The following is an 18,178-nucleotide window of genomic DNA, read 5'->3' as shown; positions in this document are numbered from 1 at the left end:
AACAAGATGATGCTCTGTAGTACGACATTGTGAAAGTATTTCTGCAGGATTTCAGGGAAGCCCTGGGGCAGCTTTTCACAGTCCTGCATCACAGAATCCATTTGTAGTTTGTTTGTATCTCCACAGGGATGAAGATATGGATGGAGAATGGGAGGCTCCTCAGATTGCCAACCCTAAGTGTGAGTCGGCTCCTGGGTGTGGTGTCTGGCAGCGACCTATGATTGACAACCCTAATTATAAGGGCAAATGGAAGCCGCCCATGATTGACAATCCTAACTACCAGGTTTGTACCTCTCTGTGGTTTCATAGATCTCTTTGTGTTCAGATAGAAGTTTTTTCTATAGTGAGGCTGCCAGGTTGATCCCCTGTATTCAAACTATTGAATTGAAAACAAAGTAAACTTCAAAATTGAGAGAAAACTTGTGTGTTAAGTGTTGAAAAGGTAAACCTAGAAACTAGAAAGAACTTTCATAATTGCTTTGTAACTTGTGTTTAAAAGCAAACAAAAAATAGAAAACTTGTGGTTTGGGCACCCTGCTGCCATGTGGATCCAACTTGGCAATCTCTGTGGTAGGGTGGATAGAGGATTATGATGGGAGTTGGTTCCCTGACCACAAGTCAGGGAACACAAGTCAGCTCATTGCTTGACCTCAGTATCTTCAACTATAAAAAGACTGTGAGGCTCAAATGAGATGGTAATACAGGTGGTGATATTTTAAAGCTTTAAGTTTACTATGGAAATGTAACAACTCAGTGAGACCCTGGTCTCACTTCTGTTTCTGTTCTAGTCAAATTATTTAAAATCATTAATTTCTACTCTGTCACACTTCAAAATGTAAAGTGTAGGTCTGTATCTCTATGTATCTACTATGTATATACTTTTCTGTTTTTAAATATACTTGTGCAATCAATAAGATAAGTTAAAAATTGCACTTTAGCTGTTTTGTTGATGGCCATTTAGGTGAATTGCCATTTTTTGCTTTTAGAGTCCTTGCTGCAGTAATTTTCCTTGTAAATGTCTGAGTATATGTGGTAACTATTTCTCTAGGTAGTTATCTGAGGTGAAATATCTGGTTGAAGATTGTGTACATTTTAAATCACCACTGAAGGAGTCTGTACTGATTTATGCTCCCACTCCTACCAGCAGTTAGTTGATAAGAGTGGAGGCTGTTGGAATGTGCCAGGTAGAGCAAGGTGTTTGGATCAAGGTCATGGATGAAATTGAAAGTAGCTGGAGTCCAGATGTCTTAGAGGTATCAGTAGCATTTATTGTTTTCTTCCTGTTACTTAAGTTTTACAAAGTCAGCACTTAACTCGCAGGTAATGCAGAATTCATCTTCATTCTTATTTAGGTTCACCATAAATTTGTGGTGATCATTATCTGAAATGATTTTTTTAAATATTTTTCTCTAGGGAATCTGGAAACCCCGGAAAATACCAAATCCAGATTTCTTTGAAGATCTGGAGCCTTTCAAGATGACTCCTTTTAGTGCTATTGGTTTAGAACTGTGGTCTATGACCTCAGACATTTTTTTTGACAACTTTATTGTTTCTGGTGATAGAAGAGTAGTTGATGATTGGGCCAATGATGGATGGGGTCTGAAGAAAGCTGCGGATGGGGCTGCTGAGGTTTGTGCTTGCTTGTTTATTGTGCATTTATGTCTTTTATTACAGGTAACTAATTGCTTCTGTTGTGAAAAGCTATCTTCTAAGATTTGTCTTTTTCCTTTTTTGGGGATGTTGGCATAGAAAGTGTGACCTTTGTCTGCTAAAGACAAAACACTGGGGCTTTGGACATGATTTCATTAGGCCAATATAATGGCTTTAGAGTCTGTATTTGTAGGGTGTTTTTTTTTTAATTGTGTTAAGATACATTTAACAGGGATTGACATATACACACTACTATGTATAAAATAGATATCTAAAAAGAACCTACTGTATTGCACAGGGAACTCTATTCAATTCTATTCTGTAATGACCTATATGGGAATAGACTTTAAAAAGAGTAGATATATGTATAATTAACTCACTTTGCTGTACAGCAGAAACTAACACAACATTATAAATCAACTATACTCCAATTTAAAAAAAATTTTTTTAAGATATTTAACAAAATTTGCCATTTAGGGTATATGCTAATGCACTCTTAAATACTGAATCTTGGTTTACCCAATAAGTGGAATTTTCACATAATTGGCCATAAGGCCAAGATGGGAATTGGAGAGACATTGAGATCAAGAAATTCTTCATTCACTGGTCCCTGAGGTTAAGGAAACCTTTGTAGGTGATTAAGAAGCCAGCTTTCACACCTAGGAAGGAGAAATCCCCTTGATGATAAAGAGAGCAGGAAAATCAAAATTTTTCTCTTATTTCCTTTTTACATTGTGTGAACATCTAGGCTTGAATCCTCTGAAAAAGGTGCCTGAGTAGTGCCATGCGGTAATTGAACAGTGGGACAGTACAGCCTGTATTTAGTGTCAAAAGCCAAAACTTGAAATGAGTCCTGTCTTGTTTTTCAGCCAGGTGTAGTGGGGCAGATGATTGAGGCAGCCGAGGAGCGCCCATGGCTCTGGGTGGTCTACATTTTGACTGTAGCTCTGCCCGTATTTCTTGTCATCCTCTTCTGCTGTTCTGGAAAGGTATGAGTTGTTGCTCGTTTGTTTTTGCTTTGTTTTTTTATTTTGATTCACTCTTATATTGTTAAAAATAACTAAGATACGTTGCCTGAGGTTTTTCTTTGTAGCAGCTCAGTAGTGACTGGGCCACATTTGGTGTTGACTTCTGAAACCCTGTTCACTACTTTCAGTGGCCATTTATTGTGCCCAGATGGAAGTAGGATTGTTAGCCCCTCGGTTTCTAATAGTATTAGCCTACTATATTACTCTCCTTCACATTTGGCAGAAGCTTTCTGAAAGAAAAGAGAAAACAACTTAGAGATATAAAACTGAGCCATCTGGGCACAAACTAGCTTTTCCTTCTGGCATAGCTGTTTCTATTCATATACTTTATAATTCAGTCTTTGATTTCTCATTATCCATTTCTCCCTCAGCATCCCTACCCTCCCTTCCCCCCGCAAAACACATGTAGGGCTGATACAGCCTTATTCTTTAGCCTTTGTTATATGCAATCAAAAAAAAAGAAAATTTTGTTTAGACTCTCTACTTCTACTAAATGAGGATTATGCTTCACCTTGCATTCAAGATGTTTTGTAACCTGATCCCCAATCTTCCTTTCCAGCCTTATCCCCCCACCACTATTCTGCATATCTGTACCTCAGTCACCTTTGACTAGTTAGACTTGCACATTCCTGCCTGACCCCTTTGCTTCTACTGTTCCTTCTACCTTGAACCATACACATGCTCAGTGAAGAGGAAGCTCTCAAGCAGGAATTCCATCTTACTCATTTCTTTGTATCTACCCCAGCATATAGCCTTTGTACAGAACTTTGCTCATAGACCTTCGGTAATTATATGGTAACGTAATACATAAAATGTGAACAAAACTGTCATGCTTTGGGGGAATATTTCAGAAACAGCCCAGTCCTGTGGAGTACAAGAAGACTGATGCTCCTCAACCAGATGTGAAGGAGGACGAAGAAGAAAAGGAAGAGGAAAAGGAAAAGGGAGATGAGGAGGAGGAAGGTGAAGAGAAACTTGGTAAGAAGTAGACCCCAAAATATCTGCTTTAAACCAACATCCTAAGAAGATGTTTCAAACCCTTATAAGCAAGTTACTGTCAAGATTGTTTCAGACTCTAGAGGTGTGTTCTAATGCTGATTTTCTAGTTACCAAAAACAAGTATAAGATTTTGCTCAGTTGTTTTGCTTTGTTTTCTGTCTTAGAAGAGAAGCAAAAAAGTGACGTTGAAGAAGATGGTGGCACTGTCAGTCAAGAGGAGGAAGATAGGAAACCTAAAGCAGAGGTAATAGAAAGGGGGAGAGTATATCTTAATGTTTCAAGCAACTCAGTGAAGGTACATTTAAGTAGAGAGTATTTTCATAGGGTAATTTTCAATGGCTGTGACAGTAAAAATTCCATTACAGCCAATTTTGTAAAAGTGGAATTCTTAGCACTAAAAAATTAAATTTCAAATTACATCTGAATCTCAAAAGTATTTTCTGTGCTAAAAATGGTTTTCTGTAATAAATAGAAGGTAAGGAAAGACTAACAAAATGCTTTCTAAGATGGCAACTTCAGGTTATTATTTTACAGTTCTGTGTCATCATCTACCTCTCCTCACTGTGCCCTTAAAAATATTTATTGGACAAATCACTGCATTCTAAAATTTTTATCCCTCTTGCTGATGGAGTCATTCTTTCGTTCATTCAGTAAATATTTGTGGAGTACCCATTGTGTACCAGGTATTGTTAGTGAACAAGACAGACAAAGATACGCTACATCTGGGGAACTTAAATTCTAGTGGAAGGAAACAGACAGTAAGCAGTAGACGTTATAAGGAAGTAAATGAGAACAGTATGTTAAAAAGCAATGGGCTATGAAAAATAAAAGTTGTACAGGAGAAGGTATTGGAAATGCTGGAGGCGGGGTGTGTTGTATGTAATGTTAAAAGATGGTAGGTAGGCCTCAGTGGAGAGGTGACATTTGAGCAAAGACTTGAAAGAGATAAAGGACTTTGCCATGGAGATGTCCATGGGAAGAGCATTCCTGAGAGAACAGCCGGTACAAGGGCCTGAAGTGGTAGTCTAGATGGCCAGTACGGTCAGTAGATTAAGAGGGTGGAGCAAAGGAACATGGGGAAGGCTCCAGATTAGGTGAGGCCTCCTAGGCTGTTGTAGGGGCTTGGCTTTTCCTCCTAGTGAAATGGGCAGCCATTGTAGGCTTTGGGGCAAAGGAGTGATCAGACCTGATTACTCTGGCTGCTATGTTTTTCACAGACCAGGGAGAATCAAGGAGCCTAGTTAGGAGATTACTGTAATAATCCAGGCAAGATATGGTGGCCCAGAGCAGGGTGATAGGAGAGAAGGATGTGAGCTTCTGATCTGGATTTTCTGGTGGATTGGATATGAGGTATGAGGGAAAGAGAATAGTCCACACCTTTCTTACCAAGGTCCCTTTTCTAAGCACTGCTGTTTCATTCTGATCCTTTCTGGAAACTACCCAGTTTCCATTTACAGCTACCACAACTCTGCCCTTGTATTGATAAAGGTCAATGTTGTTTATATTTTCAGTGGACGTATTCTGTCTCAACTAGAATGCATAGTTCTTTCAGGTAGGGACCAGTCTGTTTTTATATTCCCCAAACTTCCTCACACAATAAGTGTGTGTAGAGTAGAAGGAGCACTGGGTTTGTAGTCTTGAGTTTTATGTGGGACTCAGCTTTGATAGCCTTTAGTCCTCATGAATCTTTGAGGCTTTCCCAGCCTCAAAGTGGGACTAATGTGTCCACAGGCCAGTAGTTATTCAGGATTAAGCAGGATAACATGTGAAAGCCTGGTGTCTGGTCCTTTTTAAAGAAAATGCTTATAGGTTAGATTTAGAAAACAAAGACTGAATTAGAACACATACAATCCCACCACCTTTGAGCCAACATTGTTTTTGATGCATTTTCTTCCAATCATTTTTCTTTTCCTGTTTTTCCTCAGATGGGTTATACTCAGCCTGGCTCATTTGAAAACTTGGTGAACTTTTACTTTTTTAAAAAATATGCTAATTATAGTGAATTTCTTGTTTTTTCAACCAACAGGAGGATGAAATTTTGAACAGATCACCAAGAAACAGAAAGCCACGAAGAGAGTGAAACAATCTTAAGAACTTGATCTGTGATTTCCTCTCCCTGCCCTTCCCCTGCAAAGTGTGGGTCCTAGGAGAGGACCTGGCACATCTTAGGTTGAAACTCAGAAAACCTTCAGAGTCACCATCAACAGGTTCCAGCTGAACACTAGCCCGTGTAATTTTAAACATCTAGCAGTAAATAATTGCAGTTGTGACATAAAGGACCCTGTTTCTGTAGAAAGAAAGCATTTAACATAATGGTTGTGAAATGTAACATGAAGCAACTAACTTGTATTTTTTTTGTTTTTAAACATCTTTGTTTTTTAAAATAGAGTGATAGAACTTTGTCAGTCTTTAAAAATCTTGGCTTAATTTAATATATTAATCTGTCCATGCAGAAATAACACCAACCTTTAAAAATGCTAGGGGGCTGAATTTGAAGTAACTGATTTTGTTTTTTAAGTTTGGTATTACAAAACATTCACATGTCTTTGTCCCTTAAAATTGATAATCATGTTTAAAGTGCAGTCATTTGTGGTTATAATCTTGTTTTGCTTGCTTCCATTATTCAATTCCTCCTAAGGAAATTGAGGAGAGTGATTGGATGGAAGCCCAAATTTATATAAAGGTTCTGTTAAAATTGTATTAAAAATAGACATACAAAAAGAAAAAAACTTTTCACTTGATGTTGGTTAGGCCATGAAGTATGTGTGTTCTTTTGCGTTTGGAACAGCTCAGTTCCCAGACAGCGTTGCAGTTAGTGGAGGAGGTGGCATAATGTGGCGCTCGGGCATTCATTCTTCACACCCTGGGAGTGTCTGGGCTTCAGCCTTCTCAAGCAGGTGGCTTCTTAAGGAACGCTACCAGAGTAGAGGCAGATGTTTTCATCACATCTTCCACTGTGTTGACACTGTTTTACCTTCTCAATTTCCCCAAATTCCCAGCTTTCTTCTCTGCTATGCATTGTCTTCACAGCACAGCTTGCAGTCCGTTGCTGAAAATGCTTATGAGCTCTGCATAGTGTTAAGCTTTACTGTGATTATGTGTATGTTTCTTCCTTTATTAAGCAGACCCACACCTTTCCAGGGTCAAAGTACACGATAGAATAGTGTCCTTCATCTTTACCATTTCTTTTACTCCGTGTAAAGACTTTAGAAGTGTAATCCAGAGGCGAGCCAATTCAGAATTGACTGTAATTGAACACAGGCTAAAAGTATTTATGGAGAAGTGACTTTTAGCATGAGTTTTCTGATTTTTGTAGCTGCTAAATCTTTTAAGTCTTTATTTGCAGTTCATGTAACAGTTCTGTCTTAAATTACATGATAAAGCAGTCCTGTTCAAAACTTTTTTTAAGTATGTGGCTTGTATAATTTTTAAGAAATGATCTTAGGTTTGTTTTTTCATGTGGAATGCAGATGGGTGCTATCAGAGCCTCTCCCCCATCACTATAGTGTAATAACATCATTATTACACCACACTGAAATGTATTCAGAATTAGATTTTTTTTTAGCTTTATTGTTTTCTCAGAGGTGTTTCAAATGTACCGATGATACTGTTCCTTGCACTGAATATATAAACACTCCAGAGTGTTTATATTGGGGAGATATTGGGGAGGAAGTATATTCATAAAAGATGAAGGCTGTATCTGTTTATTTTGTTTATCTTCAGTTTTTTTACTGGTTCACTTAAATTCTTATGAGGGTGGGATGCATTTTTCTTACTGTTCAGTGCTTTATCCTTTTCATCTGTTGTTCTGTGGTCACAGTGACCTTAGCTATGTAGCAGACTTTCCCAAATGTATTGAGTGCAAATAAACAGTTACTTAGCAAGACCTGAAAATATGTCTGCAGGTTTCTCCTTGAAGCAAGTGTGTGGGATCATTGCATTTCCAGAAATCTGCCTTCTTTACCCTCCATTGACATTATGGTTTCTTCCAGCTGAGCTGTGGAATAACAAGTATAAATCAGTAGACTGTTCATTTGCCTTTCCAAGGGTAATTTAGCAACGTTTGTCCAAAAAAAGAAAGACAAAACAAAAAGTCATTTCTTGGTTTTCTTTTCACTCTTTGTTGAAGGTGCAGCCTTCTAGGTGCACCTAGAAGTCTGACACATTAATGAATGACCAGCAGCAGTATTCAGCTCTTTAAAAGGCACTTACATTATGATTTTACATGCTGGTTATTTGTCCCATTGTTGTAAAATGCCCACTCCATCAGATGTGTTCCTCAGTTTCTCTCATCCATAAAATACTCTTCATTTTTCTCCAATTGTTGCGTTACTAAATGGTATTACATTAAAGCCCTGTGTTAAGCATCTGCTTTTGACTGACCTTCTTTCATAATAACCTTCAATTTGTGTGTTTTACTGGTTCAATAGTGGGTTGATCTTCCTTTAATTGACTACTACATGAAATTTTCTAATATTACAGAAACTATTATGGACGATGAAATAATTACTACATCTCACCACGTGGATTTGAATATAATTCAGAGTAGGCTTTGTATCCTTTTCCTGCTGGATTGGGGTTCAGTATTTCAGTTCTATAATAGGTATAGCAGCTCAGAAAGGGAATGGTAATTTGTAGATTATTCTTTGAGATTTATGGGAACCATTCGACTTTTAAACATTTATTAGAAAATAAATCTTTGTTCAGAATCAGACTCCATCTTTTATATATTCCTACATATTTCAGGGATATTTTTGAACATTAGGCCATAACTTTTTTATGCAGTATTATTAGGCTTTTGAATTGCTTACTGAAGAGTACCCAAAATGTACTGCTCCTAGTTACGATTATCTTTCCCATTAGAAAAGGAATTTATTTAATTCTGGTGTAAAATTTATGTTTGAAGAATGGTAAAAGCAAGACTATGTTATGGCGTTCATGAGCCCTAAGCACTATTGCCTTGGTGGGCCACTTGTATTTTTTACTGCATTTGTATAAAAACAAGTACTATGTGAATAAGGACTCAATTTTTTCTTCTGATTTTAAAGTAAAACATTTTCATTGGCCTAGTAATAAGTTACTGTACCAAAGTTTGAGCTGTTTATGGTGTCTCTCATTGTGCAGCCTTTTGGCACCTCCTGTTTAACTTTTTAGCAGTTAGGGTGCCAATACCTGTCTCTAGTTTGTCTTGGCCCAACAGAGACGGTCTGTAGTTTCATTGCTCCTGTTTTTTCCCCTACAGTCTCCCACTCCCTTTGCCTACTAGGTATAATACTAGAGTGTAATTGTCTTTAGTTGTATTTTGTTGAGATTCAGTTTTACCTAACAGACCATCTTTTAAATGTAAAGCTTGCAGGCCAGGCTCCCTGTTTTTTTACTGAAGCATCATCCTTTGCAGTTCTACCCCCACACACCAGAAAAGGAGCTAGACTCCTTACATCCTCTTCTTCCTGTCTGCTAGGGCTTTTGTTGTTGTAGTAATTGAACTTCTGAAATTTGTTCAAAATTTATGTAAGGGAAGATTATATAGTCTCGATGATTCAGAACAGCGCGAGAAGAAACCTCTTCACCCGTGTACAATTCTTAACAATTGTGAGGCTGAATGTGAGCCGTGAGGTCGAACGAAAACAGCTGACACTGAAAAACCCTGGATACTTTTTAACTTATCAAAGCCCCATTTAAGAAGCTACAGGAGGAATAAAATGATGAAGCGCTATGGTGCCGGGAGCGTCTGGATCTGGCGGGTTACGCCGCGCCGACTGCCCGTCTTTCCGCGGCGGACCCGGAAGGGCCTGTCCGCGTGAGGCGGCGTTTAGAGCCGGCTCTGGTCGGTCACTTACATGGGTGAGCAGGACTGAAGCCCGCCCACCTGCTTCCCTCCGCCTCACTTGAGAGTTCCTTTTAAACTGCGCACGGGAGCAGCCCCAGCGCGCCTCTTGCGTGCTAGGCCCCGCCCCTCGGGCGGCCCGTTCTTCCTTCTCTGTTTGGCCGCAGTCCCTGTTCATCAGCTGTGACGCCGCTTTCGCCTGCCGGAGCCCCGCCCTTTTCCGAGAGCCCTGAAAACAATTTTAAGATGGCGGCGGCGGCGGCGGCGCGGAAAACAATGGGGCCGGGGCGGCGGGGACAGGCCGAGGCCTGAGGTGGGCAGCGAGCGACTGCCTGGGTTGGGCCGAGCGGGGCCAGAGGAAGACCCCCGCCGCGCGCGAGCCCGCTCCGCAGCTTGCGGGGCCATGGCGTGGCCGTGAGGCAGCCGGGCAGCCGGCGGGGAGCGGAGCCTGCCGTGCCAGCCGGCCCCGAGAGGCCCGCCTCGGGCCCGGCCCGTGCAGCCCGCGGCCCATGGTGCTGCCCACCTGCCCCATGGCGGAGTTCGCGCTGCCGCGACACAGCGCGGTCATGGAGCGCCTCCGCCGGCGCATCGAGCTGTGCCGGCGCCACCACAGCACCTGCGAGGCCCGCTATGAGGCCGTATCGCCCGAGCGCCTGGAGCTCGAGCGCCAGCACACCTTCGCCCTCCACCAGCGCTGCATCCAGGCCAAGGCCAAGCGCGCCGGCAAGCACCGGCAGCCGCCCGCCCCGGCCCCAGCTCAGGCCCCGGCCCCGGCGCCCGCCCCGGCCCCCCGCCTCGACGCCGCCGATGGCCCAGAGCACGGCCTCCCGGTCGCGGTGAGTAGGGCTCGGGGAGCAGCCCCTTCCTGGGAGATGCTGCCCCTGACGCCGCCCAGGGCCCTTTGAGACTTCCCCAGTGCCCGCAACTTCTCTGGTCTGACTCGGGGGAGGCTAACATGGCAGGGACTGAGTGGTTGTCATCTGCGGGAAATGGCACTGTGGCGTTACTTTGGGAAAACATGACCCTAAGGACCTTACATTAAGGTCCCGGGTGGGAAGGCTGGCGAACTGTCGGTGAAAGGTTTTTCTTCCAGATTGGATTCCGAAATTTTGAGAACTTTATTTTGGAAGAGACTGGCATTTAAGTTGCCTGTGATAGTGGCTTCATTTATTCTGCAAATGTTCATTGGGTCCTTGCTCTTTGCAGGGTCAGGGCTTAAATATGGAAATAAAACGGCCTTTAGTTGACCAAACTGTTTTGCATGGAAAATCAAGAATCTTTGGAAATCTTAGTAAAGACATAGTACTGCTCATTGAGGTGTACAAAGGTATTCTTTATTTAGGCAACCCTGAAATTTGTGAATTTGTGATTCCAGCAGTACTGTTGACAAAGCCAGTTTTCATTATAAGCCTGTTTAAAACCTCTGATGATATTAGAGTTTGTTGGTAAATTATTATGCCCTTTGGGTTCTCAGTAGATATTCGGGAAATTTGTTGGTTAGAGGTTTTCCTTCCTGAGACTGATTATAAGGTTCCTTGCTGTTGTTTTCTTGGTAATTTAAAGTTTAGAACAAATGTTACCAATTTAATTTGTGTGTTTTTAAATTCATGCCTCTGTTAAGGTCTCACCTGGGCTGTTGCAGTACTCTTCCCTAATTAGTCTTAAGGTGTTCGGTCTCTTTCACCCTTTAAATGCTAGGTGTGTCACAGCCCCTATGCTCTGTTTGAATTATTTTCCTTATTCTCTCCCACACTAGCTTGGGCTACTGGACATCTCATTGCTTATTGTTATCAAGTCTTACATAGTCAAGTCTTCTCATCCTCACTTTTCTTGTCTGTAAACTGAGGATGTGTTTGGTTTCCTCTAGGATTTTTACAAGACTCAAAAGAAATGAGTGTCGATATGAAAAATATTTCATAAATGGAAAGGCTGCCTGCAGGACCCTCCCCCATCACCTTTCAGAATCCTGACATCCTTCAGGGCCATCTCATCTTCCTCTTTAAAACCAGTTTCCACCCTACCCCACAGCAGTTAGAATCTCCTTTGTCAAAACATTTAGGAAATGTATTGTCTATGCTATTTATTTTAAGCACAACGTCACATAGTACTTTAGGACATGTCTTGCAAACAGACTGTAAGCCCTGGGAGACAGGGAGGGGTGCAGCTCACAGTCAAAGGAAAGACTTTTAAGAGTTGTGGGGGGTGGGCTTCCCTGGTGGTGCAGTGGTTAAGAATCCGCCTGCCAATGCAGGGGACACGGGTTGGAGCCCTGGTCCGGGAAGATCCCACATGCTGCAGAGCAACTAAGCCCGTGTGCCACAACTACTGAGCCTGCGCTCTAGAGCCCGCGAGCCACAACTACTGAGCCCACGTGCCACAGCTACTGAAGCCTGTGCGCCTAGAGCCAGTGCTCTGCAGCAAGAGAAGCCACCACAATGAGAAGGCCGCACACCACAACTAGAGAAAGTCCACGCGAAGCAATAAGACCCAACACAGCCAAAAATTAATTAATTAATTAATTTTTAAAAAGAGTTGTGGGTGGTAATTCCGTGTAAGTAAATAGTGAAAGCTCATAAAAATCTCAATTTTACACTCACATAGTTACCTTGAACCACCCCCTAGAATGTATATTAGTAGTGATTCAGTTTGTTTAAAGAGACTAAGAATTTAGATCCCCTATGATATTTTTAGTCCTAAACTACTAGAGAGAAATTGGACATGCTGTTTGAAGAGAAATTAATTCTGAGTGTGTTAGAACTTGAGTCTGGCCTGTCAGTCATTCTTTTGGGTGATTAGGTATGCCATGTTATGTTGATGTCTTATCGCATTAAACCTTGACCCATGGATTTCATGAGTTAAACTTTAGAATGGAATTGCTCTTCAACCTCCTTACTAGGAAGAAGGACCTTTTTCACTTCAGTCTCCAAGTGATTCTGGGTGAGCTCTTTGGCCTTGGAGTGGGGTTTTAGGAATGGAAGATCAGTGTCACTAAGAACACAGTGGCTTGTTCCGTTTTAGTGGCTCCTTCAGTTCAGAGAGGGGGAGAGTCCTTGCCTTGGTAGGATTTTGGCTTGGAGAGAGAGCACAGCTTTGCCAGAGAAATGGAGGGGAGAAAGTGCCTCTCAGTCATTGTTATTTTTGACAATTCTGTGTATGTTTTTGATCTAATTAATATTCCTTACATAAGGAATATTATTCTTATTTTTTTTCCAAATGTCCTGTAGTACTCTTAGGCAGTCGTTTCATAGCAAAGTTACCATTGGTAAACCATTTGTACAAGTGAAAAGGGATCAAGTCAAATTACTAGTAGAGTACACCTTCTGCTTATGTTTTTACCCTTCTTAGGATATTCCACCACAACAAAACCTTGACCACTATCTTCCTACTGTAGATACTGTTAGAGATGGATCAGAAACAGTGCTTCAGACTTTTTTCTACTCTAATTGTCAAGGAATTACCTCATTAGGTTTTCTTCATACTGTGTGTGCTCATTAGAAACCAAATAGTAGTTTTCTAATGATAGGATTGACTTTTTTTTTAATTTATTTATTTTATTTATTTATTTTTGGCTGCGTTGGGTCGTCATTGCTGCACGGGGGCTTTCTCTAGTTGCAGCGAGTGGGGGCTACTCTTTATTGCGGTGCACGGGCTTCTCATTGCGGTGGCTTCTCTTGTTGCGGAGCACGGGTTCTAGGCATGTGGGCTTCAGTAGTTGTGGCACGTGGGCTTAGTAGTTGTGGCGCACAGGCTCAGTCGTTATGACACAAGGCTTAGTTGCTCCGCGACATGTGGGATCTTCCTGGACCAGGGATCTAACCCGTGTCCCCTGCATTGGCAGGCGGATTCTTAACCACTGCGCCACCAGGGAAGTCCAGATTGACTTCTTTGTATTAGGGATGCCAGATAATAGAGAATTATCCACTCACTTTATACATTCATTCTGTCATGAAAATAGTCTTCTACAATAGCTTGAACATTTCCTTTTAGTAAAAATTTTTTTTAATATTTATTTATTTTGGCTGCACCTGGTCTTAGTGGCAGCACACGGGATCCTTGCCGTGGCACGTGGACTTCTTAGTTGCAGCATGCATGTAGGATCTAGTTCCCTGACCAGGGCTTGAACCCGGGCCCCCCTGAATTGGGAGTGCAGAGCTTCAGCCACTGGACCACCAGGGAAATCCCTCTTTTAGTAAAATGTTATAAAGGTTTATGCCACATCCCCTTATCCACCATTGTCACACTTTTGCTGCTTACTCCTTAAGTCGTTGTGATAGTCTACCAAGAAATTTGACGGTTGCATGCCAACCATTCATGGAAGTTGCCTTTCCTGCTTAGTTTAGGCATGCAGTATTTCTCTCTCTCTTTTTTTTTTCTTTTTCTTTTTATTCTTTTAATAAGATCTTTCACAGGACAGAAAAATTTAATTTTGATAAAATCCAGTTTATAATCATTTATTTTATGAATTGTGTTTTGGTGTTATGTTTAAGAACTCTTTTTATACATCTCTAGATTCAAAATGTTCATATTTTGTCAAGGATTTTTTGCATTTAAGTTCATGTAAAATGTTAATCTGTAATTTCCTTCCTTTCTCTCTTCTTTCCTCTTTTTCTTTCTTCTCTCTTCTTAACTTTTATCTGTACATAACTACACAAATAGTACAAAGAACATCTGCATACCCTCCTCTTAGATTCTACCCATTGTCATCATCATGCCCCATTTGCTTTATCGTTTGCATACATACCTCTTTCTGTCTTCTCTTTCTCCCTAAAACTTTTGTTCTCTGAACCACCTGTGAGAACACTGCACATATGGCTCTCTACCCCAAACACCCAGTGTGTACCTTCTAAGAGTTAAGATAAGATGTGTGAAATCTTAATAATGATTTTGTAGACCGAACTTGTGTAGGAATTATGTAAATAACAAATTATTTTTAGGGAGTAGATATTTCTAAACATAAGACAGACATTGTTCTATAATCATATGGGATAATTTTAGAGAAAAGATGACTAATGTGGTTTTAGAATCCCATTTCTTCCTGTAACATTTGCGACCTTGTCATAGTACCATCTTTCCTTTTTTATCTTCAGTATCCCCTTTCCCACTGGGTCCTTCCCTTTAGCTTGAAACAGGAGCACATATTCTCCTTTCTTTTGTCTTTTCTCACCCTCAAAATAGTATTCTATCTCCTTCCTTCCCTTTGTGTTTTCCACTGCACTTCCCATTTACTCATTGCCCCATTGTAATCTGCCTTCTACCTCTTTTACTTTTCCAAAGCTGCCCCCTTAAAGGACACCAAAGATGGAATTACCAAATTCAGTGGCTTCTTAGTCATCATTCTTTTTGACTTCCTCCTTCCTAAGACTCTTCTCTTAGCTTCTACTCTCTTCTGATTTTCTTTCCAGCTTTCTGACTTTTTTTGTCTCCTTCCTGCTTTCCCTTATTAATTCATGCAACAAATATTTGAGTGCCTACTGTGGGCCAGAGCATATTTTAGTTGCTAGGGATACAGCAGTGAACAAGACAGATTGAAACTCTGCTCTTACGGAGACAGATCAATAATTTTTAAAATTAATTTTAAGTTATAATAAATGCTAAGAAAAAATTTAAAGAGTTATGTGATACTGAGTGATTTGTAGCAGCAGCTTTAGATATGGTAGTAGCAGCTTTGTCTTAATTTGGCCTGAATGACAGGAGTTTATGAATCAGCTGAAAGTTTCAGAAAAGAACATTCCAGTTAGAACCACCAGCACAAAGTCTTGGAGGCAGGAACCTTCTGAGCTTGCATGAAGACAGAAAGGAGGTCAGTATGGCCAGAGCAGCAGGTATGCAGCTGGTATGAGTAAGCAAGGATCAGATCAGGTGCAGTGAGAAGCAATAGCAGGATTTTAAGCAAAAACATCACATGATCTAACATTTTTTAAAGGCCATTCTGGTGCTAGATGGAGGATGTCTGGGATTGGTCTGGGTGAGAGTGGATGCAGTTAAAGCTTTTGCAATGTCTAGGCTGGGGCTGGTGGTAGTAGTGCAGATGGAGAGGAGGAGATGGATTCTGGACAGCTTCTTAAGGCAGAGGTGACAGAGGTTGCTGATGGACTAGATGGATTGGATGGGGGCAAATGGGAGGCGTTGAAGGGAATTCCAATTTTTTTGGCTTGAGAAACTTTCTTTGCACACTTTTTAAACATTCATGGTCCCCAACCAACTAAATTCTCTACTTTTTTCACTCAGTTTTCTTTTCCTGGGTTAATGTCATTGATTTTTTTTTTAATATTTATTTATTTGGCTGCGTCGGGTCTTAGTTGTGGCATGTGGGATATTTGTTGCAGCATGTGGGATCTTAAGATTGTGGCGCTCGGGTTCTTCGTTGCAGTGCACAGGCTTCTCTCTAGTTGTGGTGTGCGGGACTCCAGGGCGCCCAGGCTCAGTAGTTGTGGCATGTGGGCTCTCTAGTTGTGGCTTGCGGGCTTAGTTGCCCTGCGACATATGGGATCTTAGTTCCCCGACCAGTGATCGAACCCGCATCCCCTGCATTGGAAGGCGGATTCTTAACCACTGGACCACCAGGGAAGTTCCTGTCATTGATTCTTTCATGGCTTCATCTATCACCTGTAATAATGAGATTCTCCAGATATCTCTACCAAGGTTCAGATCCAGCTGTCTATTGGACATTTCCACTTTGATTTCCCACATGTCCAAAAGGGACTCTCCCTTTTTCTTGCCAGTCTTATGTTTCTTCAGAGTATTTTCTCTAGTCCAGTCATGCAAAGTAGAAACTTGGGAATTATCCACTCCTTTTCTTCATTTCCTGTTTTTTTGAGTTTTGTGTTTTGGGTTTTTTTTTTTGTTTTGGTTTGGTTTTTTTGGGGCACGCTCTGCAGCATGCGGAATCTTAGTTCCCCGACCAGGTATTGAACCAGTGCCCCCTGCATTGGGAGAGCAGAGTCTTAACCACTTGGCCCGCCAAGGAAGTCTCTATTTCCGTCTTTAAGTTGGTTATTTGTTCAACCAACATTGAGCTCCTGCTGGGAGCCAGAAATTGTGGTGGTGCCAGACCTGTGTGTCATGCAGTCTCTTGGGGAGTAGGTGGTAAACAGTTCATTGCAAAGCCCTGTTGAGGGCTGAAAAGCCTGTGGGAATACTAGGAAAGGGATGCCCCTTGGGTGAAGTTGGGTAAGTTTTAAAGACTTGACTTTTAAAATGGGTCTTAATATTTTGCCAGATGTTTTCCCAAAGGGCGTTATATGAAACGCTAATTTCATAGGCTGTTAAAAGAGTTCTAGAGTTGAGCAAATTTGGGTGACACTGGGATAAACAAATTTAAAGTTTCCTTTATTTAGGATATTTCCAAACATTTAATAGGCTAATATGCATGCGGACTTGAGCTCTTATCAGGAGGCATCTAATAGGATTTTGATTTCTGTGGGAAACTAAGCAAAAGCACAAAATTATGACAGTGAGTAAATCTTTGAATTTAAGGCTTAAAGTGCCAGAGAGGCTGGAAGATAAAACTGGAAAGGTAGGAGTCATATCACGAAAAGCTTTGTCTTTGATACTGGGTGTTTGGACTGAATAATTTTGAAACATTGTGAATCCTGCCTCACACATTTTATGTTGACATTTTGAACTTTTCATCCTAAGTTTTTAAGCTTATGAAAAATTATAATGCATTGGTTGTGTTAATCAATTGTATATTAAATTACTGTAACAATTTATTAAGTGAAATATATGAAATAAGAAATTTATGTAACACATAAGTGCTACATATGTTTAATGTGAATCAACTATTTTAAAAAGAGAAAAGAAAAAGGGTAAAAATGCTGTTTATAGTTGCAGAGGATATAACTTCCAGAGAATTATAAATACTAACATTTAAAAATAAAATGGTTATATCATTTTTTAAAATGTTGCCAGTGGAACCTGAATACCTTAGTGATATGCTTTCATCAACCATTTAAAGAATGCTTTTCTTTAACAGAAATTTTGTTTATTTTAAGAAGGTTTATTTATTATTTTTTTAAAATTAATTTATTTATTTTACTGCGTGTGGGCTTTTCTCTAGTTGCGGCAAGCCGGGGGCTACTCTTTGTTGCGGTGCGTGGGCTTCTCATTGCGGTGGCTTCTCTTGTTGCGGAGCACTGGCTCTAGGCGCGTGGGCTCAGTAGTTGTGGCACGCGGGCTCTAGAGCAAGGCTCAGTAGTTGTGGCGCAAGGGCTTAGTTGCTCCGCGGCATGTGGGATCTTCCCGGACCAGGGCTCAAACCCGTGTTCCCTGCATTGGCAGGAGGTTTCTTAACCACTGTGCCACCAGGGCAGTCCCTGTTTTTTTAATTTATTATTTTTGGCTGCGTTGGGTCTTTGTTGCTGCGTGCGCAGGCTTTCTCTAGTTGCAGTGAGAGGGGGCTACTCTTTGTTGTGGTGCGCAGGCTTCTCATTGCAGTGGCTTCTCTTGTTGTGGAGCACGGGCCCTAGGCGTGCAGGCTTCACTGGTTGTGGCACGCAGGCTCAGTAGTTGTGGCGCACAGGCTTAGTTGCTCCGTGGCATGTGGGATCTTCCCAGACCAGGGCTCGAATTCACTTCCCCTGCATTGGCAGGCAGATTCTTAACCATTGTGCAACCAGGGAAGTTCTAACAGAAATGTTAAATCATTCCTTTTTCTTGGAACTTGCATTTCTTT

The 18,178-nt window shown here is 41.2% G+C and overlaps 2 protein-coding genes across 3 annotated transcripts in view; both read left to right on the top strand.

Moving 5' to 3' along the window:
• The window catches only part of CANX (calnexin), a gene marked incomplete at its 3' end in the record, with an annotated part of 32,119 nt that extends 24,075 nt beyond the window's left edge, over window positions 1-8,044 (top strand). The window contains exons 10-15 of one of the 2 annotated variants that reach the window (XM_082650821.1): window positions 127-283; window positions 1,414-1,629; window positions 2,520-2,639; window positions 3,530-3,656; window positions 3,842-3,921; window positions 5,704-8,044. In XM_082650821.1, coding sequence (XP_082506947.1) covers window positions 127-283; window positions 1,414-1,629; window positions 2,520-2,639; window positions 3,530-3,656; window positions 3,842-3,921; window positions 5,704-5,757 — 754 coding nt within the window. Of the gene's footprint in view, window positions 1-126; window positions 284-1,413; window positions 1,630-2,519; window positions 2,640-3,529; window positions 3,657-3,841; window positions 4,084-5,703 lie in introns of those variants that run through there. The other variant, XM_082650820.1, reaches the window with a different exon arrangement.
• A 1,969-nt stretch (window positions 8,045-10,013) lies between these two features.
• MAML1 (mastermind like transcriptional coactivator 1) overlaps window positions 10,014-18,178 on the top strand; it is a gene marked incomplete at its 5' end in the record, with an annotated part of 46,017 nt that continues 37,852 nt past the window's right edge. Inside the window, one exon of the mRNA XM_082652412.1 lies at window positions 10,014-10,340. Within this exon, the coding sequence (XP_082508538.1) occupies window positions 10,014-10,340 (327 nt within the window). The remainder of the gene's footprint in view (window positions 10,341-18,178) is intronic.

Source organism: Grampus griseus, assembly GCF_964374135.1.
Source record: "Grampus griseus genome assembly, chromosome: 3".
Classification (NCBI taxonomy): domain Eukaryota; kingdom Metazoa; phylum Chordata; class Mammalia; order Artiodactyla; family Delphinidae; genus Grampus; species Grampus griseus.
The sequence above is the reverse complement of the archived record's forward strand: the minus strand, read 5'-3'. Positions and strand labels throughout refer to the sequence as shown.